This window comes from Ranitomeya imitator, chromosome 1 (assembly GCF_032444005.1).
Source record: "Ranitomeya imitator isolate aRanImi1 chromosome 1, aRanImi1.pri, whole genome shotgun sequence".
Lineage (NCBI taxonomy): Eukaryota > Metazoa > Chordata > Amphibia > Anura > Dendrobatidae > Ranitomeya > Ranitomeya imitator.
Genome location: NC_091282.1, coordinates 1,108,723,959 through 1,108,748,277, shown reverse-complemented (window position 1 = coordinate 1,108,748,277; position 24,319 = coordinate 1,108,723,959). Strand labels below are relative to the sequence as shown.

The 24,319-nt window shown below is 40.3% G+C and overlaps 1 protein-coding gene across 3 annotated transcripts in view; it reads left to right on the top strand.

Annotated features, from left to right (window-relative positions):
- FAT1 (FAT atypical cadherin 1) overlaps positions 1 to 24,319 on the top strand; it is a 244,376-nt gene that overhangs the window by 163,459 nt on the left and 56,598 nt on the right. For all 3 annotated transcript variants that reach the window (XM_069744372.1, XM_069744371.1, XM_069744370.1), the window contains exons 10-14: positions 1,654 to 5,721; positions 6,418 to 6,614; positions 10,101 to 10,254; positions 16,474 to 16,707; positions 20,094 to 20,483. In XM_069744372.1, the coding sequence (XP_069600473.1) occupies positions 1,654 to 5,721; positions 6,418 to 6,614; positions 10,101 to 10,254; positions 16,474 to 16,707; positions 20,094 to 20,483 (5,043 nt within the window). The remainder of the gene's footprint in view (positions 1 to 1,653; positions 5,722 to 6,417; positions 6,615 to 10,100; positions 10,255 to 16,473; positions 16,708 to 20,093; positions 20,484 to 24,319) is intronic.

Here is a 24,319-nt window from a genome sequence, read left to right as displayed (position 1 = left end):
AGTGTGTAACACAGGCCACGTAGTGTGTAACACAGGCCACGTAGTGTGTAACACAGGCCACATAGTGTGTAACACAGGCCACGTAGTATATAGCACAGCCACGTAGTATATTGCACAGCCCATGCAGTATATTGCACAGCCCACGTAGTATATTGCGCAGCCCACGTAGTATATAGCAATGTGGGCATCATATCGCTGTTTAAAAAAAAGAATTAAAATAAAAAATAGTTATATACTCACCTTCCCTTGGCCCCCGGATCGAAGCGGTTACCGACGCTCTTCACACGCTCCGGTCTGAAGAGTGCTTTGCGGTCTTGCAAGATGATGACGTAGAGGTCTCGCGAGACCGCTACGTCATCATCTCGCGAGATCGCAATGCATGGAACGGTCACCGGAGCGTCGCGAGGCGCGGGAAAGGCCTGTTCTGGATCCGAGGGGCCGACAGACGGTGAGTAAATAAGTATTTTTTATTTTTTTTATTATTGTTAACATTAGATCTTTTTACTATTGACGCTGCATAGGCAGCATGAATAGTAAAAAGTTGGTCACACAGGGTTAATAGCAGCGTAAACGGAGTGCGTTACACCGTGGCCCGTTAGTGCTGCCATTAACCCTGTGTGAGCACTGACTGGAGGGGAGTATGGAGCGGGCACTGACTGCGGGGAGTAAGGAGTGGCTATTTTGCCGCCGGACTGTGCCTGCATTTTGCCACGACCAATCAGTGACTTGGATTTCCAAGACAGACAGAGGCCACGACCAATGAATATCCGTGACAGACAGAAAGACACAGACAGAAAGACAGACAGACGGAAGTGACCCTTAGACCATTATATAGTAGATAAGTAGTAGGCTATAATGCTATTGGCTATAATGGCATCTGTTTAGCACTTCAGTCATGAAAAGCTATTGAATAGCCCTTAATAAAGCCATTAAGTGAATACTTGTAAAGGATGTTATGCAGTGGTATCTATCACCCATAAACTCTCGTGTTAAAAAATGTATCTACTTATTGGATGTTTTTTACTGGCCCTTGTAATCTTTGCTTTGGGCTGTTACTGACTTTTACAAGCCAGACAGAAGCCCAAAAAATATTCTTTTGGCCTACAGTATGTCCAGTAATAGATGGTGTATATTGGTAGCTTCTCTGGCAAACATACCAAACGTAGGGCAAAAATGTGATATAAAGCATCATTTACGCAAAAAAAATAAGTATTTTTATGACACAGTTCTCATCCCAAGCCATCCTTTCTGTTTTGTTCATCCTTACTTCTGTTGTTCTCTCCTTCTTTTCCTCTTGATCTACATCTGTCTGTTTCTTTGTTTCTCAGCCTTACAATATATGTGGTATTTATGCAAACAATACGTATTCATCAGAAAATTGGAAAATAGTATTTTATAAAAAAAACACCTTATTTTTTACCAGTGATGCATTCATGAAAATAACCTTTTTAAACTGAATTTTTCTCTAAGGACATTGGTTTATATGTGTAGCTAGAGTTCTCTATGAGTAACGTTGCATATTCATGTTTTTCATTGAGAGTCTCAATATTCTTTGTGCAGATGGTTATTCTGCTCTTTTTGCTAAAGCAGCTCACGTTATATAGTTCATTATAAATTGATATTTCTTTCTTGTTCTTTTCTTTTCCTTCCTAGGGAACACTGCAAATGCTTTTTCCATTGATCCAGTTTTAGGAATTATTAAGACAGCAAAAGAGCTTGATCGACACAGTCACGGTCAATATGAGTTGGTGATCAAGGCTTCAGATCATGGAACTCCTACAATGAGCCAGATAACATCTGTACATATTCTTGTCACTGTGTCCGATAATGCAGCCCCTAAATTTCTGAAGAAAGAGTATTCAGTAGAAATAAGTGAATCAGCACGAATTGGAAGTTTTGTTGCAATGCTTTCCACATACAGCCAGTCTTCCGTCACATATGAGATAAAAAGTGGAAATGTAATGAACGCCTTTGAGGTTAATCCAAATTCTGGTGTGGTCATAACACAGAAGCATCTTGATTATGAAACTGTTCCATCTTATACACTCACTGTTCAAGCCACAAACATGGCTGGGTTATCTACAAATGTGACTCTCGTTGTTCACATTCGGGATGAAAATGACAATTTTCCCATATTTGTCCAAACAGACTATCGCGGGCTCATCAGTGAGTCTGCACCAGTCAACAGTGTCATCCTGACTGATGAAAACTTCCCTTTGGTTATTAGGGCTACGGATGCTGACAGAGAGGCAAATTCACTTCTAGTATATCAGATCGTTGAACCATCTGTCCACAAGTATTTTGCCATTGACTCCAGCACTGGTGCAATACGCTCTCTAACCAGGCTAGATTATGAGCAAACAAATATATTCCATTTTACCGTGCAAGTGCATGATATGGGCTATCCCAGATTATTTGCAGAACATGCAGCCAATGTAACTATATATGTGGTAGACATCAATGACTGTGCTCCAGTGTTTTCTCAAGAAGTCTATGAAGCTTCCATTTTGATACCAACATATAAAGGAGTGAAGGTGATTGCAGTCAATGCCACAGATGATGATTCTGGATCTTTTTCTGAAATCATATATTCTATAGTTGAAGGTAATATCGGTGATAAATTTGCTATTGACCTCTTATCAGGAGTCATAACTGTCCAAAGCACAAGTCCATTAAGGAGTCGGTATGAACTAACCATTCGAGCTTCTGATGGACGATTCTCTAGTCTGGCCTATGTCAAGATTAACGTAAAGGAAAGCAAAGAAAGTTCCCTGAAATTCACTCAAGGCTCTTACTCAGCGTTGGTACAGGAAAATGGCACTCAGATAAAAACATTAACTGTCATTAGTGCGATCGGCAATCGTATCAATGAGCCTCTGTTTTTCCGTATCCTCAACCCAGACATCCGGTTTAAAATTGGCCTCACATCTGGTGTCCTTTCAACGACAGGAATACCTTTCGATCGGGAACATCAGGATTTGTATGAAATAGTTGTAGAAATTACAGATGAGCAGAAACCGCCAAGAGTTTCACATGTTTTAGTAAAAGTAACCGTTGAAGACATTAATGACAACATCCCCGTGTTTGTCAATCTTCCATATTATGCCATGGTTGCATTGGATGCTGAAATAGGTGATATAATTCGCTATGTTACTGCTGTGGACAAAGACATTGAAAAAAATGGAGAGATACATTACTATCTAAAAGAACACTCACAAAATTTCCAGATTGGGCCATCTGGTGCAATCTCATTAAAAAAGCAATTTGATCCTGATGCATTTAATAAGGAATATTTTATAACGGTAGTAGCAAAAGATGGAGGAAGCCCATCGTATTCAGCAGAGGTTGTTGTCCCAATTACAGTAATGAATAAAGCAATGCCAGTTTTCGAGAAGCCTTTTTACAGTGCGGTGATTGCCGAAAATGCTCAGCTCCACAGTCCTGTTGTGCATGTGCAAGCCAACAGCCCAGAAGGGCTTCGAATAATATACAGCATCACAGATGGTGATCCATTCAGTCAGTTTAATATTAACTTCAACACAGGTGTAATTAACGTTATAGCTCCCCTTGATTTTGAGTCGCATCCAGCATATAAACTTAGAGTTCGAGCAACAGACTCTGTCACAGGAGCACATGCGGAAGTTTTTGTTGATATCATCTTAGAAGATGTCAATGATAATTTACCTATGTTTCTGCAGAAAACGTATGTTGCCACCTTGTCAGAGGCATCGGTAATTGGAACATCTGTTGTAAAAGTAAAGGCCACGGATGCAGATTCTGGCCAAAATAAAGCCATTTCATATCAAATTGTAAGCAACCATGGAAATAGTTCTCAATTTTTCCATATCGATAGCAATAGTGGGTCGATAACTATTGCAAAACCATTAGACTACGAATATTTAAATGAATATACCTTCTTTGTCCGGGCAGTTGACAATGGAGTCCCTATTTTAAGCAGTGATGCTACCGTACGTGTTTTTGTGGTGGACCTTAATGATAACCCCCCAGTATTCACCCAACAAATCTATGAAGCCAAAATAAGTGAGCATTCAAGACAAGGAAGCTTTGTAACATGTGTAAAAGCTACAGATCCTGATAGTACAGACGGTGAAAAGTTGGAATATTCAATCATTTCAGGAAATGAAGATATGAATTTTATTATTGATGTTCAAACGGGAACAATTACTGTTTCACATTTAAAGAAAGAGATGATGCGACCATTGTACATCCTGAACGTTTCCATTTCTGATGGTGTTTTTAGAAGTTCTGCTCAGGTCCATATTGCTGTAATAAGTTCTAACTTGCATAACCCTACATTTGCACAAAATCAATATGAAGTGGAGCTTTCGGAAAATTCCCCAGTGCAAACCCTTGTGACTGAGCTTAATGCTGTAGATCAGGACTCTGGGGTTAATGGGCAGGTAACTTACCATATTCTTAATGAATTTGCAAAGGACAGTTTTTACATAAACGAGAGAGGGCAGTTGTTTACAGCAGAGAAGCTGGATAGAGAGAGTCCCGCTAATAAAGTCATCCCCATAAGTATAATGGCTAAAGATGGTGGTGGAAAAGTTGGATTCTGTGTTGTCAATATCATTTTAACAGACTACAATGATAATGATCCCAAATTCCGCTCTACTGAGTATAAACTAAGTATTCCATCAGATGTACCTCGAGGGACTTCAATTGTAAGAATTCTAGCATCTGATATTGATGAGGGGGCTAATGCTGATATATCATACATCCTTGAAGCCAAATCTGAAAGTATAGAAGAAAACTTTGAAATAAACCAATATTCTGGCATCATAACTACTAAAGAAAGCTTGGTTGGGTTAGAAGATGAAGTCTTCCCATTTTTTGTGAAAGCATCCGATGGAGGATCACCACCAAGAGAAAGCATTGTCCCTGTTTCTGTTATAATTCTTCCACCTGAAGTTCAGTTACCCAAGTTTTCAGAGCCTTTTTATACTTTGAGCATTTCTGAAGATGCCCCTGTTGGTACAGAGCTTGATTTTATCAGGGCAGAAAATAGCCAGCCTATTCTATATCAGCTTGTAAAAGGAAACACACCTGAAAGTAACGTTGATGACATTTTTGTGATAGAGAAACAGAATGGCCGACTAAAACTTGAAAAGCAATTGGATCACGAAACCACAAAATGGTACCAGTTTTCAGTGTTGGCTCAAAATATTCATGGAGATCACGAGGTAATTTCTTCTGTGGATGTTAGCATCCAGGTTAAAGATGCTAATGACAATAAACCTGTTTTTGAGGCAAACCCCTATGAGGCTTTCATTGTAGAAAACCTTCCTGGAGGAGCTAAGGTCATCCAGGTGAAAGCCGTCGATTCGGATTCAGGACTGAATGGACATGTTTCCTACATGTTGGCACCTGCACAGGATCCACAAGAAATGAAAGATCTTTTCTCAGTAGACTTGGAAACTGGTTGGGTTACTACGCTTGGTGAGCTTGACCATGAGAGTAGGAACAAATACAACATTATAGTGGTTGCCTATGATCACGGTGATAAAGTGCTGTCATCATCTACCATAATTGAAGTTACTGTGATGGACGTGAATGATAATCCACCACGCTTCAGTGCAGAAATATACAAAGGCACAGTCAGTGAGGATGACCCTCCAGGTGGAGTTATTGCCATCTTGAGTACAACAGATGATGACTCTGAGGATATACATAAAGAAGTCACAATGTATATTACAGGTAAGAACTTTAACTTTTATCTTTTATGATTGTAGAAATCATTGAATATGTTGGACTACTATTTTCTTGTAGTATATATTTTGTTACATCACACATACTGTCCTTGGAACCTAAGGTTATGTTGTTTAGCTAATTACCATCGGTGAAAATCAAAGTTTTTGGGCATACATACGGTGTTTAATTTATGCTGCCTCATTCTTGATTTCCAAAAGCTCTGTTCGCCCCCTCCCTTCACAACCCTTGAGCTTGGAGCAGCTTTGTCTTTGTCTCTCAGTCTGTGCAGCAGATCATCATTTCTCACATTTCTCATCCTTATCTATTTTCAACATATGATAATTAGTGATATTTTCATTAGCTTTGCAACTAGAACTACATTATTTACTGTTAAAATGTTAATCAGGGTAACACCACATAATGCCTATGATGGTGATTCGTCAAGGATCGGTGATTATTTCTGCATATTTATTCCCAGATCTTAAGTTCTTAGACCACAATATTTATATTCTTGCAAAATGTAATTACTGAGGCATTCACAAAGAGAACTATTGAAAGAACATGTCTGATAACCTAATGAGATAGCAGGAATTCCAGTTATGTTCTCTCCTTTTCCTTCACCCAAGAATGTTGTTGTTTGTCTAAATTGTACATGTTAGTTTTTTAGATTAGAGAGCGAGTGATTCATGTTTTTTGTTCTAGGAGGGGATCCACTTGGGCAATTTGCAATTGAGAACTTACAGCAGGAATGGAAAGTGTATGTTCGAAAGCCACTCGACAGAGAAGTAAAGGACAATTATCTACTCAACATAGCTGCTACAGATGGACTATATGCCAGCAGAGCAGTGGTGGAAGTGAAAGTCCTCGATGCCAATGACAATAGCCCGGTTTGTGAAAAGGTACATTTATATGTATGTATCATCATAATCTCGTCAAGTGACATACACATTGGATAGGACCAGATTGATAGGTAGAACAGCCAGTGAATGAATGGTTGCCTGGTGAATGATTTATTTATTTTTTTTACATTGGGCATGTGTGTACGATGACACCAAATAGCAGCACGGTGGCTTAGCGGATAGCACAGCAGCCTTGCAGCGCTGGAGTCCTGGGTTCAAATCCCACCAAGGACAACATCTGCAAGGAATTTGTATGTTCTCCCCGTGTTTGCGTGGCTTTCCTCCGGGTTCTCCGGTTTCCTCCCACACTCCAAAGACATACTGATAGGGAATTTAGATTGTGAACCCAATTGGAGACAGCGATGATAATGTGTGCAAACTGTAAAGCGCTGCGGAATATGTTAGCGCTATATAAAAATAAAGATTATTTATTAAAAGTAAGATCTCCTATGGACAAAAGGTCTTTCTGACAGGTATTGGCTAAAAAATCGAAACGTGGCCCAATTCTGAAGTTATCCAATTTGATTCAGTGTAATTAATTCATGTTGCCACTCTATTCGTTGTGTGTGTGGCTGAAGGATACAGCCGATCCCCATGCTGTACTGCAGTCATGCCGAGGGGAGAAATGGGGGCTTGGGACCCCTATTCTAGTAATTACAGGCATCTTGTACTGAAACCCCCAACAATCAGATGTGTATTAACGAACTCCTGGATAAGTGATAAATGTCCCAACATTTTTTTTAATTGTGACACTGGGGTGGTGCTACTAATTTGAGGCCCCTGCACTTAGTCTTACATTTACGATCCGCCTTTTTCTGCTGTTATCAGCATCACTCCTGTCCGTCCCCAGCAGTTTCTGACCTGCTGGATAGCTCAGTGTTTGGTCAAGGAGCCGGAAGTCACTTTTCAATGGAAGCCTACGAGGGCCTCGCTCTGGCTCTAATAAACTTAGCTTGAGCGGTTGTCACTTCTGACTTACGGTCAATCAAAAGTTGTGGTCACAAAATGGCAGATCAGGAAAAAAAGCAGTGCCAGGAAGAGCTGAAGACGCCGGGTACTGAGTATTATATTAGGAGCAAGGCTGTGGAGTCGGAGTATGTGCCCATTTTGGTGAAGTGGGAATTGTAGCCAGAATAAAATGGACCGACTCTGACTCCTAAAGTAATCAATTGGGTACAGTAATTCAGTGCCGGATGTGATGTAAATGTTTTCATAATAATTTGGGAAAGTTATAAAATGTCCTATAAATTTCTTTTCTATTCCTAATCTAAGCATCTCCACTTTAATTGAGATTAATGTGTACTGCACTTTGTGTACTTGCTCAGTAGTCAGGCAAGGCTATGAGCCTGAGTCGAAAGTCAAGGAAATTGAGGAGTATGAGTTGGAGTCGGAGGCTTGGTTTACCGAATCCACAGCCCTGATTAGGGACTTTGTTAGTAGCACCACTCCATCACTGCAATAAAAAAAGAAACCCTGGAATGATGCTTTTAATGGAAACTATAACTTCACAACATTTTCACAAGTAGATAGAAAAATAATTGAGAGTCCTCAGAGCTTGATATATTTTAATGGCGAACTGAAAAGGTGATAACAAGATTTTAAGACTTAGATCTCCTCATCAAATGTACGCAACTTAGCCATTAAAAGGTATCAACCACTCTCGATTTTGATTATTTTTTATTGCACATTGAAAATGTTGCAGCCTGATGGACCTTTGATATGCTGGAGATATTGGTAAATGTGAGGTTATTTATATTAATTTATTTAGATTTATTTTTTTATTGCCTGGTGTGTATGTGCAAGAATTAGCTTTGCTCTCTTCCCGATGCTGCTGGGCATACCCAAGAAGCAGCTACTCCACATTGAAATTCAATACAAGGACAGGCACATTAAGGACTGATTTTTTTTTTTTGGCATAAAACATTTGCTAAAACGATTGCACAGCATACATTTTGCTGAAAGTTATATTTCCAAGGAAATAAACAAAAATAACTGATGAATACAAATGTTCCTCAAACATGAGAACATCAAATCTAAATATTTAAATGTGCATTAACCATTAAGATGCCCTTATACAGCGTAATATTGTAGCATGACCCATTGGATTAATGGTGTTAATTAGCTCATAGACAAGATGGAAAAGGAAATAAAAGAAAACGGCTGCTTCTAATTTATATGCAAATGTAGCAGTTTTTTTTATTTAGTGTATTAGATACCTTGATGTAGCCAACTGTAGCTTGACAGATTCAATTGTATGTAATAGGTTAACTGTCAAGTTAAAGTTTTCTACACCTGTATGTCTGTGGATGCATCCACACTGTTTTTGTGGTTTATGGTTAGCAAATGTGTCGGACCATCTCCAGATGAATATAGGTAGCATATCCATTATGCCTTAACTGCTTGCGGACCACCCAATGACTTAAAATGTCTGGCTGTTCTGCATATACGGTAGTGATGCAAGTAATGTTTTGTAACCTCGCTCAAGAGTCAACAGTCGCAGGAACCGGCAACGTTGTGTACCGGTATAATGGCGTGGCAGTATGTACAGTAGCCTCCAGTCTTCATTCCAGGTACACTAACAGCTCAGTGTTGCTTTAATTTGGTCATGGAACCAGTAGTACGTCCATTTATCCAAAGTGTCTCAGAAGCCATTTTTTAGCATGACAATGCCAGGTCGCATGTTGCTTGTGCTACTATGAGCAGCCTGTGTGGCCTAAACATGCTACCATGGCCTGCAGGGTCTCTGGACTTGTCTACTACTGAGCAAATCTGGAACGACAACCGACAGTTGCAAAGGAAGCTGTCGGCAGTGGATCTTGATTGGCAGAACATTCCTCAGGCAACACTTACTAACCTTATTGATTCCAAGCCAAAGTATTCCTGAATCATTCAAGATGCTTGAAAAATAGTTTCCATTTTTCATCCTTCATTAATATGTCCATCAATCTAGAGATTTCCAGAGACTTCACGCCTTTCCCTTCTTGCTGTTGCACTTTCATTGCTGAGGAGTGAAAATTTCCCTTTTTTTTTTTTTCCTGTTACATTTCCCCCAATTAACAGTAAATAAACGAATGTCAAACTTCATAAATGTTAGACCTGATGTATCATGAAAAGAAAAATCAAAAATTATTTCAATGTCAAATGAGAAAGAATGATAGAGCTCTTAAAACCGATGGCCTGTATGAAACAACCCTGGTCATGAACAATGGAAGATGGCCTGGTCCTGATTTAGTTATTGACCCAATAGATGACAGAATGGTGACCTAACGTTCTAGCTCTACAAAGTGTATATCGCTATACTTTTTACTGTATAGAATTAACAGTTGCATAGCTTTTCGCTAACATAATTATTAGGTTTTGTTTCTTAAGGCTGAACAACCCCTTTAATTCTGACCTTATTTGGTTCTGTGGACCCATAAAACTTGACATAAAAGGAGACTAATTATTAATGACATTTTCAAATGTGCCTGTACTATTATTTTGTAGGATTCTTATTCGGAGACCATATCTGAAGATGCCCTTTCCGGGAAGTTAATCCTTCAAGTTTCAGCCAGCGACGCAGACATTCGCTCTAATGCTGAGATCATTTACACACTGCACGGACCCGGCTCAGAGAAATTTCACCTCAATCCATTTACAGGTGAGTTCCAGAAAAGTAATAAATTCTACGCTCTTAGCTGTGACCTTTTAATTATGTCTTACAGACATCATTACTGCTAATTCTTTTCAAAGAGAAGTCAGACATAATTTCCTGCTGCAGGAATAGTCACTTAATTGCGTGAATTGTATTAATTGCGGAACTAAATAGACTTCTGTAAATCCGATATTAAAAAGGAAAAAAAAAAAACAATGAATGCTCGTTCTCGGCTCATAAAACCTTGACCGTATTTTTATTTCATGATTGCCTATTTTTAGACAGTTTAACCATTTCACTTTGAGGAGCAATCTTTGTTAAACTTCGTAGCTAGTCATGTTATATACTTTTAGAATTCGTTAACTGGACAGTTAGTAATTACTAGATGTTCTTTCTCCTAATCATAACCGAATACACAAAAATACTTTTTTTTTCTTATTTGTTTTTATTTTTTTTGTTTTTATTTTTATTATTTATTATTTTTATTATTTTCTTATTTGTTTTTATTTTTGTTTTTAAGCTGTAGCTGCTTTCCCCACCCTTAAATGAAGCACAATCAGTGATGTCTGTTTCAGAGACTAAGGGTACCGTCACACAGTGGCACTTTGATCGCTAGGACGGCACGATCCGTGACGTTCCAGCGATATCGTTACGATCTCGCTGTGTCTGACACGCTACTGCGATCAGGGACCCCGCTGAGAATCGTACGTCACCAAGAAAGGAGTACACCAGGAGCATATAGGTAATAGAAAATAGTAACAATACTTTATTAAACCACATATGTTAATACAAAAGTATGACTAGTATCATCAAAATAGTATCAGAAAGTACAACGTGCAAGGATGATAAAAACATGAGTGGGTATCCACCCGGTGCGCACTGACTATGGGGCCAATGTAACAATCGAATTGTAAACGCATGTCACTGTGGGTTTAGCTGTGTCAGATGTATATTATTCAATCAACAACACCCAGTGGTATGACAGCCCAAACATGAACCAAAGCAGCGCTTACCTAAACAGGGTCCCAGAGCCAGGCGCACCGGGAGCGATCCACCAACAGAACCCCCGACGCGCGTTTCGCCCACGAGTTAGATGGCTTTATCATCTCCCCTTGATAAAGCCATCTAACTCGTGGGCGAAACGCGCGTCGGGGGTTCTGTTGGTGGATCGCTCCCGGTGCGCCTGGCTCTGGGACCCTGTTTAGGTAAGCGCTGCTTTGGTTCATGTTTGGGCTGTCATACCACTGGGTGTTGTTGATTGAATAATATACATCTGACACAGCTAAACCCACAGTGACATGCGTTTACAATTCGATTGTTACATTGGCCCCATAGTCAGTGCGCACCGGGTGGATACCCACTCATGTTTTTATCATCCTTGCACGTTGTACTTTCTGATACTATTTTGATGATACTAGTCATACTTTTGTATTAACATATGTGGTTTAATAAAGTATTGTTACTATTTTCTATTACCTATATGCTCCTGGTGTACTCCTTTCTTGGTAATTTGCATGGAGTTGGTTCTTATGTTTGGTGAGGGGTCCTTCTGCACTATTTAGTGCTTTGAATTCCCCTTGCATGTTTATTATGTTGCCTGGTTTTGTTATTATTATTTGAGAATCGTACGTCGTAGCAGATCGTCTGAAACTTTATTTCGTCGCTGGATCTCCCGCTGACATCACTGAATCGGCGTGTGTGACGCCGATTCAGCGATGTCTTCACTGGTAACCAGGGTAAACATCGGGTTACTAAGCGCAGGGCCGCGCTTAGTAACCCGATGTTTACCCTGGTTACCAGCGTAAACGTAAAAAAAACAAACACTACATACTTACCTTCAGCTGTCTGTCCCCGGCGCTGTGCTTCTCTGCACTCCTCCTGCATCCTGTGTCAGCGCCGGCCAGCCAGAAAGCACAGCGGTGACGTCAGCGCTCTGGTTTCCGGCTGACCGGCGCTGACAGTGCAGGAAAGCACAGCGCCGGAGGACAGACAGCGGGAGGTAAGTATGTAATGTTTGTTTTTTTTACGTTTACGCTGGTAACCAGGGTAAACATCGGGTTACTAAGCGTGGCCCTGCGCTTAGTAACCCGATGTTTACCCTGGTTACCGGGGACCTCGGGATCGTTGGTCGCTGGAGAGCTGTCTGTGTGACAGCTCTCCAGCGACCAAACAGCGACGCTGCTGCGATACGACATCGTTGTCGTATCGCTGCAGCGTCGTTTCAGGGTGACGGTACCCTAAGCTAGTCCCTGCTCTACTGAACATGCACCTGTTGTCAATTCTGATGCACACTCTGTATGCCCTCACAGTGCTATATTCCTTTGGATGTGCAGTGACGGTGCGCTGCATCGCCAGCTCTAATGAGAAGTTACCAGTTGGCAAAAGAGCTCCTCCTGCTTGACCAACAGGTTTCACCTGAAGTCACACAGCATAGATGCTGTCAGTGAAGCATTAGGAATATAGTGAAAAAAAATTGTCTGCACTCAAAAAAAAAAAAAACTAGAGTAGGCGAGTTGCTGGGGTGTTTACCGCACACCAGCATTTTCCTTTGGATTAGTAAATTATGCCTCTGTACTTGCAACTTTGAAACTCTGCAAAGACGGGTCAACACGTCCATTATATATCAATGTCGCTTCCACTTACCGTAATTGTATTTACAGTTGTGTGAAAAAGTGTTTGCCCCCTTCCTGATCTCCTATTCTTTTGCATGTTTGTCACACTTGAATGTTTCATTACTAAACAAATGTAAATATTAGACAAAGATGACAATATAAACACAAAATGCAGTTTTTAAATAAAGATCTTTGTTATTAAGTTAAAAAGAAATCCAAACCTACAAGTCCCTGTATATTAAAGTAATTGCCCCCTAAACATATTAAGTGGTTGAGCCACTCTAAGCAGCAACAACAGCAATCAAGAGTTTGTGATAACTGGCAATAAAACTTTTCCAATGTTCTAGAGGAATTTTGGCCCACTCATCTTTGTCATTCAGCCACATTGGAGGGTTTCTGAGCATGAACCGCCTTTTTCAGGTCATGCCACAGTATCTAATTAAGGTCATGACTAGGCCATTACAAAGTCTTAATTTTGTTTTTCTTAAGCCATTCAGAGGTGGACTTGCTGGTGTATTTTGGACCATTGTACTGCTGCATAACCCAAGTGCTCTTCAGCTTGAGGTTATGATCAGATGGCTGGACATTCTCTTTCAGGATTTTTTGGTAGGTAGGCAGCAGAATTCAGTAAGTCTTCCAGGTCCTAAAGCAGCAATACAACCCCATACCATCACACTACCACCCACAACCATATTTTACAGTTTGTATGATGTTGTTTTTCTGAAATGCTGTGTTACTTCTACACCAGATGTAATGTGACATACACCTTCCATAAAAATCAACTTTTGTCTTGTCAGTCCACATAGTATACTTCCAAAAGTCTTGGGAATCATCAAGATGTTTTCTGGCAAAAGTATGTTCTTAATGTTCATCAGTGGTTTTCGCCTTGGAACTCTGCCACGCAGGCCATTTTTGCCCAGTCTCTTTCTTATGGTGGAGTCATGAATACTGACCTTAACTAAAGCCAGTGAGGCCTCCAGTTCTGGATGTTGTTGTGGGGTCTTTTGTGACCTATTGGATGAGTCGTCGCTGCCCTCTTGGAGCAATTTTGGCTGGCCGCCCACTTTTGGGAAGGTTCACCGCTGTTCCATTTTTTCACTTGTGGATAATGGTTCTCACTGTGGTTCGCTTGAGTCCCCAAAGCTTGAGAAATGGCTTTAGAACCTTTACCAGACTAATAGATCTCAATTACTTTGTTTCTCATTCGTTCCAGAATTTCTTTGGACCACAGCATGATGTGTAGGTTTTGAGGATCTTTTGGTCTATTTCACTTTGTCAGGCAGGTTCTATTTAAGTAATTTCTTGATTTAGAACATGTGTGGCAGAAATTAGGCCTAGGTGTGGCTAGGGAATTTGAACTCCGCTTCCCAAAGATGTGATAACATCCATTTTTTAAGGGGGGAGGGTCAATAACTAGTGTTGAGCATTCCGATACTGCAAGTATCGGAATTCCGATACCGAGTTCTGATATTTTTTGTGATATCGGAAATCGGAATTGGAAGTTCCTAGTCATCTTCGGCGTGTGCGGTGCGTGTGGTTCCCAGGGTCTGGAGGAGAGGAAATTCTCCTTCAGGCCCTGGGATCCCTATTAATGTAAAAAATAAAGAATAAAAATAAAAAATATGGATATACTCACCCCTCCGGCGAACCCTGGCTGTCACCGCTGCGAGCGTCTGCCTCCGTTCCTGAGAATGCAGAGAGTGAAGCACCTTCGATGATGTCGCGGTCACGTGAGCGGTCAGGTGACCGGTCACCTGACCGCGACGTCATCGAAGGTCCTTCACTCACCGCATTCTTAGGGACGGAGGCAGACGCTCGCAGCGGTGAGAGCCAGGGTTCGTCAGAGGGTGAGTATATCCATATTTTTTATTTTTATTCTTTATTTTTTACATTAATATGGATTCCAGGGCCTGAAGGAGAGTTTCCTCTCCTTCAGACTCTGGGAACCATCCAGGATACATTCCGATATTTGTGTCCCATTGACTTGCATTGGTATCGGGTATCGGTATCGGCGATATCCGATATTTTTTGGATATTGGCCGATACCATCCGATGCCGATTCCATCCGATACCGATACTTTCAAATATCGGAAGGTATCGCTCAACACTATCAATAACCTTTTCACACAGAGCCCTGTAGGTTTGGATTTATCTTTCCCTTATGAATAAAGATCTTCATGTATAAAGTGCATTTTGTGTTTACTTGTGTTTTTTGTCTGATATTTAAATTTGTTTGGTGAACTGAAACATTTAAGTGTGACAAACATGCAAAAGAATCGGAAATCAGGAAGGGGGCAAACCCCTTTTCCCACAACTGTATATTATTCACTTCACATCTATGTATGTACATCATTGAATAAATAATCACTTTGCAATTGATGCTTTGAGAGTGCTGTGGATTTTTCTACAAGTGAAGCATGTGGATGCAGCGCTGGTCAAGGAATAGAGCTGGAGTGACAGAGCCTACAGATGTTCAAATAGTTCTTCAGCATAATTTGCACATCAGTTCAAACACTCAACAGAGGAAATATAGACTTGTCTTGCAAAGAGCTACGTGTGCATATAAATAGGTTGAGGTGTGAAATCCTGCTAACAGATTCCTTTTAACTGTCCTTAATGATGTCTACGGTAGCAAAGGAATTGATTTGAAATGATGAAAATGTGTTTTAGCTTTTGAAACCTTTATGGAACATGTTTTATTCTTTTAGTCTGTTGTTGTAGTGAATATGTATCATCATTTTTAGCTTGGTTCTTTCTCGATCAAAGGGATATGGAATTGGAATAGACTCAATAGACTCTTCTCTCGGTGTGGTGCAGGTCACTGAGTATGTTATAGTCTTTTCTGGTAACGAGACATTGGCAAGTTTAATAATAATCTCCCACAGCTTATAACTGTGATTTCCATAACTTGTTCCCCAACATAAAATGATTTGCAATTTTCCAACACAGTAATAATCCAATTGAACAGATAAGCAGCAATGGAAAAATATAAAACCTAGTTCAGACGGACCCACTGGAAGCTGGCGGCTCAGGGCAAATGACCTTTCTCCAAACTACAAAACTGATAAGTTGGCGGCTCTACTTCGTATGTAGTCAGTGTTGTATCGGAATAAGAAAAATAATAAATGATAGAAATGAATAATTCACTGCCGGCATTCTCGATAGTATTTAGTTCCATCTCTGGCTGTATGTACTGAAATATCTTGACACATTAAAACTTTTAATGTTCTTCACCAAATAATTTTGTTTCTACAGACTTTTCTGACTTGTTAAAATGAAGGAGCTCTGCACAAAATCCCGGCTAGTAAGATGATTCTTTAAGGAAAGTCTACATCAGCTGTAATAGATTGATTAGCTCTGGTTTATGCATGCATATGCAGAAAGGTTAGCATAACTCACCCCGCAATACTATGAGGATTTAGAAAGCTGCAGTAAGCACACGGAAGGGAATGTATTTTGGTAGTAATGGCTTTCTGCTAATAATATGATGTATCATGGCTGAGATTAAAGCCAAGGCAGTTTCTGATGCGTTGCTCTAAAGGGCTCAGTTTAAGGCTTTGGACTTTTTGCCTTACCTTTCGACTGCTAAGATTTTTCTACTTTTCTTCTTCAGGGGAATTGAAGACCTCATCACTCCTTGACCGAGAGATCCAGGAAGCCTACCACCTCTCGGTAAAAGCCACAGATGGAGGTGGCCATTTCTGTGAAGTTAACGTTGAGTTGACTTTGGAAGATGTAAATGACAATGCCCCGGAGTTTTCTGCGGATCCTTACACGGTCACCGTGTTTGAGAATACCGAGCCCAAGACCCCAGTCACCAGAGTGCAGGCAATAGATGCGGATGCAGGTAATGTATTTTGAAACATCTGGACACAGTGTTGGGTTGTTGTGGGTTTTTTTTTTTTTTTTACTAGTGCACCAAAGTCCTCAATCATTTCCTTACTAAACAACCGACCAAACAATTTTTGATCTAAGCCGGTTTTTTTTCATGGTAGCAGGTGGGTTCAAAAGTGCTGGAAGTGTTAACCCTATCAGTAACATTCCTGAAAGGAATCTGTCAGGAGGATTTTGCCACCTGATCTAAGAGCAACCTAATGTAGAGGTAGAGACTTCGACTCCAGCGATGTGTCATTTACTGGACTGTATTCTGTAGTTTTATTAGCAGGAGATTATCACTTGGTCGCCATCTAATAGTCGGTATGACCCAGCCTCACCACTAATTGGCAGCTTTCTGTGTGCGCTGTTCATGGGCAGAAAGCTGCCAATCAGAGGTGTGAGTGGGTTCAACAGGACTGTGAACACTGCTAAATCTGAAGCAGAGAAATCAGTGATTTTATGAAAATGACAGCAAGCAGCCCAGTAATGGAATCTTGGACTCTGCCCCTAGATCATGCTGCTGTCAGATAAGGTAGCAAAACACTTGGTGACAGATTTCCTTGAATGCTTCCTATGTACTTTGTTATTAAAGTGTTTGTCCCATGATCTGTATGTAGGAGGGCACCACTCCCCTGCCTCCTGCTAGTCAGGAGCAGTGTGCTACTGAATGATTGACAGCTTGGACAAGTAGCATAGTTGTGGCACTTTCCTAACTCTGCTCTCTAGAGAGATGTTGTTATACAGTTGTGGCCAAAAGTATTGACACCCCTGCAATTATGTCAGATAATACTCATTTTCTTCTTGAAAATGATTGCAAATGCAAATTATTTGGTATTATTATCTTCATTTAATTTGTCTTAAATGAAAAAAACACAAAAAGAATTGCCCTAAAGCCAATTTGGATATAATTCCAAACCAAACATAAAAAAGGGGGTGGACAAAAGTATTGGCACTGTTCAAAAAAATCACGTGATGCTTCTCTAATTTGTGTAATTAACAGCACCTGTAACTTACCTGTGGCACCTAACAGGTGTTGGCAATAACTAAATCACACTTGCAGCCAGTTGACATGGATTAAAGTTGACTCAACCTCTGTCCTGTGTCCTTGTGTGTACCACATTGAGCATGGAGAAAAGAAAGAAGACCAAAGGACTTGAGAAACCAAATTGTGAGGAAGCATGAGCAATCTCAAGGCTAAAAGTCCATCTCCAAAGACCTGAATGTTCCTGGGTCTACCGTGCGCAGTGTCATCAAGAAGTTTAAAGCCCATGGCACTGTGGCTAACCTCCCTAGAAGTGGACGGAAAAGAAAAATTGACAAGAGATTTCAACGCAAGATTGTGCGGATGTTGGATAAAGAACCTCGACTAACATCCAAACAAGTTCCAGCTGCCCTGCAGTCCGAGGGTACAAAGTGTCAACCCGTACTATCCGTCGGAGTCTGAATGAAAAGGGACTGTATGGTAGGAGACCCAGGAAGACCCCACTTCTTACCCCGAGACATAAAAAAGTCAGCCTGGAGTTTGCCAAAACTTACCTGAAAAAGCCTAAAACGTTTTGGAAGAATGTTCTCTGGTCAGATGAGACAAAAGTAGAGCTTTTTGGGCAAAGGCATCAACATAGAGTTTACAGGACAAAAAAAGAGGCATTCAAAGAAAAGAACACGGTCCCTACAGTCAAACATGGCGGAGGTTCCCTCATGTTTTGGGGTTGCTTTGCTGCCTCTGGCACTGGACTGCTTGACCGTGTGCATGGCATTATGAAGTCTGAAGACTACCAACAAATTTTGCAGCATAATGTAGGGCCCAGTGTGAGAAAGCTGGGTCTCCCTCAGAGGTCATGGGTCTTCCAGCAGGACAATGACCCAAAACACACTTCAAAAAGCACTAGAAAATGGTTTGAGAGAAAGCACTGGAGACTTCTAAGGTGGCCAGCAATGAGTCCAGACCTGAATCCCATAGAACACATGTGGAGAGATCTAAAAATGGCAGTTTGGAGAAGGCACCCTTCAAATATCAGGGACCTGGAGCAGTTTGCCAAAGAAGAATGGTCTAAAATTCCAGCCAAGCATTGTAAGAAACTCATTGATGGTTACCGGAAGCGGTTGGTTGCAGTTATTTTGGCTAAAGGTTGTGCAACCAAGTATTAGTCTGAGGGTGCCAATACTTTTGTCTGGCCCATTTTTGGAGTTTTGTGTGAAATGATCAATGTTTTGCTTTTTGCTTCATTCTCTTTTGTGTTTTTTCATTTAAGACAAATCGAATGAAGATAATAATACCAAAGAATTTGTGTTTGCAATCATTTTCAGGAAGAAACTGAGTATTATCTGACAGAATTGCAGGGGTGTCAATACTTTTGGCCACAACTATATGAGGCAGCATCCAAGAAGCACAGGGACACTACAGTTAGCTAGATCCAGTGATCCGGCAATCCTTCCATGCTGATTAGTGAAGTGCTTGCAAGCACACAATTCATCCAGCCCTGATAGAATGTAGAGGTGGCCAACAAGCTGTACACTATCATTTTTAGTATCTCTCTGTTCTTGACAACATAGAGGATTTTTAAAGGGATGAAAGTTGGACATTTTTTTATTTTCTTGCAAGCACTTTGAAATTTTACCCATCAAAGAAAAAAAGACAACCTCTTTAAACAGCATATTGAACATATTTCAGCCAGTCAGAGAAATCTTACTTAAACCAAATAAATTGAAAGGGGTTGTGCAGTTGTTCAAAAGCGGTTAAAATCGGTAAATTGTAAAAAAATTAAAGTATCACTATTATACAGTAAAATATAGTAAAAAAAAAAAAACAATACTTAACTGTTGAAAGCTCTGTTTCTCCTACCCAAGTGACAACATGTTCATTAGTCACGTGATCACTTTGGCCATTTTCTGTTCTTTGCCATCTTGCTGGCAAATACGTCACACAACAACCGAGGCCAGTGATTGGCTAAGAGTCACGTGAATAATAGAATGGCCACTGGAAAGATAGGGATTTCTTTATGTGAGTACATTTTTTTTTTTGTACAACTTGCTGCCTTTAATCCCTTTTTAAGAATTTTTTTCTTCTATTAAAATGTACCCAAAATAAGGACACTGTTATGTATGTAGAATGTTTCTATGTTTCCTTTTTTATAAATGTAATATAAGTATATTTGAGTGTTATGTACTTTACATTGCCACATTTCTACTGGCTGTTGAGGCTTGCAACATAAGCCAAGCAGTTCAACACCATCACTTCCTATGGCAGGAGAAAAACCTCTTCGATAAGTCATATGTTAGATTGGAATGGACACAGACTCATGTCTCCTGCCAAGTGGCTAAAATATTATAGTGTTTCAATGTATATTTTTATTGCAGGACTTAATCAAAAGGTGCAGTATTCATTAGTCAGCTCGGCAGAAGGTCACTTCTCCATTGATGAAGTGTCTGGAATAATTAGTCTGGAGAAGCCTCTCGATCGGGAGACTCAAGCAATTTACACGCTGACGGTTAGAGCTACTGACCATGGATTACCCAGAAAGCTTTCGTCTGTTGCGAGTATTGTGGTGTCAGTCCTGGACATAAATGACAATCCGCCTGTCTTTGAACACCGAGAATATATTGCAACTCTACCAGAAGATATTGAAGTTGGCACCGAAGTTCTGCAGGTTTACGCCACAAGCCGAGATATCGAAGCTAATGCGGAAATCTCATATCAGATTATCAGCGGCAATGAACATGGAAAATTCAGTATAAATCAAGTAACAGGTAACTTTAGTTTTATGCTTATCTACACATATCCAATAGGACTGGTGGACACGCCATGCACATATACCTCCGAGTCTGTCTTTTTCTGTAAGGCATCGGCTTGAGTTACGCAACGTAACGTGGCTCAAGCATCGCTTTGCCTCCATTATCCACTACTTGCTTGTACGAGTTTGTTAGAAATCTGTGTGTGTGTTATCACAAGGCATAAAAAGACTGCAGGCGCTGAATTTATGAGCTGCGATAAAGGCTGTAATCACAGAAGTGTTTTAAAATGCCATGCTTTTCTTTCAGAAGAAAATGTGTTCGGAGGACTTGGTAGTGACTGCGATGGCATTTAATGGGAAATGCTGGTTTTCTGATGGGCACTGGCTTCTTGGCTTTTCTTTTTTCTGTTCTCCGTTCATCTCACTGCTATTATTATTATTATTTATTGTTATAGTGCCATTTATTCCATGGCGCTTTACATGTGAAAAGGGTATACATAATAAAAAACAAGTACAATAATCTTAAACGATACAAGTCACGACGGGTAAAAGAAGAGGAGAGAGGACCCTGCCCACGAGGGCTCACAGTCTACAGGTCCTTCTCAAAAAATTAGCATATAGTGTTAAATTTCATTATTTACCATAATGTAATGATTACAATTAAACTTTCATATATTATAGATTCATTATCCACCAACTGAAATTTGTCAGGTCTTTTATTGTTTTAATACTGATGATTTTGGCATACAACTCCTGATAACCCAAAAAACCTGTCTCAATAAATTAGCATATTTCACCCATCCAATCAAATAAAAGTGTTTTTTAATAACAAACAAAAAAAACAACAAATAATAATGTTCAGTTATGCACTCAATACTTGGTCGGGAATCCTTTGGCATAAATGACTGCTTCAATGCGGCGTGGCATGGAGGCAATCAGCCTGTGACACTGCTGAGATGTTATGGAGGCCCAGGATGCTTCAATAGCGGCCTTAAGCTCATCCAGAGTGTTGGGTCTTGCGTCTCTCAACTTTCTCTTCACAATATCCCACAGATTCTCTATGGGGTTCAGGTCAGGAGAGTTGGCAGGCCAATTGAGCACAGTAATACCATGGTCAGTAAACCATTTACCAGTGGTTTTGGCACTGTGAGCAGGTGCCAGGTCGTGCTGAAAAATGAAATCTTCATCTCCATAAAGCATTTCAGCCGATGGAAGCATGAAGTGCTCCAAAATCTCCTGATAGCTAGCTGCATTGACCCTGCCCTTGATGAAACACAGTGGACCAACACCAGCAGCTGACATGGCACCCCACACCATCACTGACTGTCGGTACTTTACACTGGACTTCAGGCATTTTGGCATTTCCTTCTCCCCAGTCTTCCTCCAGACTCTGGCACCTTGATTTCCGAATGACATGCAAAATTTGCTTTCATCAGAAAAAAGTACTTGGGACCACTTAGCAACAGTCTAGTGCTGCTTCTCTGTAGTTCAAAAGTGGCTTTACCTGGGGAATGCGGCACCTGTAGCCCATTTCCTGCACACGCCTGTGCACGGTGGCTCTGGATGTTTCCACACCAGACTCAGTCCACTGCTTCCTCAGGTTCCCCAAGGTCTGGAATCGGTCCTTCTCCACAATCGTCCTCAGGGTCCGGTCTCCTCTTCTCGTTGTACAGCGTTTTCTGCCACATTGTTTCCTTCCAACAGACTTACCATTGAGGTGCCTTGATACAGCACTCTGGAAACAGCCTATTTGTTGAGAAATTTCTTTCTGGGTCTTACCCTCTTGCTTGAGGGTGTCAATGATGGCCTTCTTGACATCTGCCAGGTCGCTAGTCTTACCCATGATGGGGGTTTTGAGTAATGAACCAGGCAGGGAGTTTATAAAAGCCTCAGGTATCTTTTGCATGTGTTTAGAGTTAATTAGTTGATTCAGAAGATTAGGGTAATAGGTCGTTTAGAGAACCTTTTCTTGATATGCTAATTTATTAAGACAGGTTTTTTGGGTTATCAGGAGTTGTATGCCAAAATCATCAGTATTAAAACAATAAAAGACCTGACAAATTTCAGTTGGTGGATAATGAATCTATAATATATGAAAGTTTAATTGTAATCATTACATTATGGTAAATAATGAAATTTAACACTATATGCTAATTTTTTGAGAAGGACCTGTAGATATACGGATGGAAATCAATGTAGAAAAACAAATGTGTGTTAGCTTTTCACTTTAGGAATGGATAATGTTTTTGAAGATTTTTCTTTATTTAAAAATTGGAGAATTCATCAGCCATTAGATTCAAATGAATAAAAATAGTAGGCCCAATGTAGGCCCAATGCCCAATTCATCAAGTTTAGTGTTCGGATAAGGTGATATCTGAACATGCTCAGGTGCTAACAGAGTATCATTCATGTGCGCGAATGCTATGTTTGAGTGGTCACGGCTGCCAGTTTGTTAGGCAATCCCTGCATGTGTTGTGGCTGTCGAACAGCCGCGAGACATGCAGCCGCAGCGACTCAAACATAGTATTCAAGAACATCGAAGACACTGTTAGCACCTGAGTATGGTCAGATAACACCTTATCTGAGCACGATCACTCAACACTAATCAAGATGTTTAACTCTAAAGCGACGCTTCCTAAAATGTCGCCATTTTTTTTCCAACTCGAAGATGTGCAAAATATGGTGACTTTTGGTGTTTTCATGCCAGTTCTGGCCAGCTGTGCCAAAATGGGCAGATCTGGAGTATGTGACAGGACGGGGTATTGCGAAGCCCAACTGGCAAATTCATCCAAGAATATGTCAGAAATGTTCTCCACTCCCAGCGGTGAGCACAACGCCAGTCCTAATGAATTGCACCCTTAGTGTTTTTAATAGAACCAATTTCCTTTTTGATTCTTGCTAGAGAAAAATTATCTATACATAATAAAAAGACTGGTAATAAAAAAAAAAAAAAAAAAGTCTTCTCCCTACACCTCAATGTTTTGTTCCTCCAGATGCACGTTAGCAGACGATTGCCCAATGTAATGGTAATAGAGTCCAGCATCACCAGTGGCAAAATAGAAGAAATGTAAAAACCGCTCCTTGTGCATCCCAAAACCAATGCGTTTTCCACCAGACGCATTTCACACATGGAGATGCTTTTAAGCAAGTTGCACTGATGAAATAAATGGGTTAGTTTTTCACTTTTGCAAAATAATTTTTGCGATTTGGTTTCATAAAACGTTTTGCACTCGTTTCACTGTTTTGACATGCTTCCCCCACTGCACATTCAACGTTGGTGTGGTTTGTGGTTATAAATCTGCTATCGGAAGTAAAACAAATGATGAAGTTACAGATTCTGCCGTTGGATTGTCCAACAGTCACTGACTGATTCTCAGTTACGGTAACTTATTCTGCCGCACACGATAAATTGTGCAATACATGGGCTGCAGCAGGCAAATGGTGGAAAATTTTAAATGAAATCCAAATGCAAATTTTTTTCTTAGTCAAAAATATATAGATTTATGTAAGAAAAATATATTGGCTGTAAAGGTGGACAACCCCTTTTTTAATATTTTACAAAGAGATTTACAAAAATGTCGTGATCCTATCATTTTCTTATATAAACACCACTAGGCACCTTTGTTTTAAAAAATAATGTCTGAACATCTATAAGTGTTGGTTAGAAATCCCATTTTTGGGCTAGGATTAGACGATGACCGTGATCCATCCATACATTTTAGTTATTAGACTCGTTATGCTGAGGCAGGTAGGCTGGAAAAAATAAATCGTGCCTTCATGTATGGTGATGTTTCTGCTTGTCAAGTTCACTGGTGCTGACCATACAAATGTTGATTTGTAATTAACCCATGG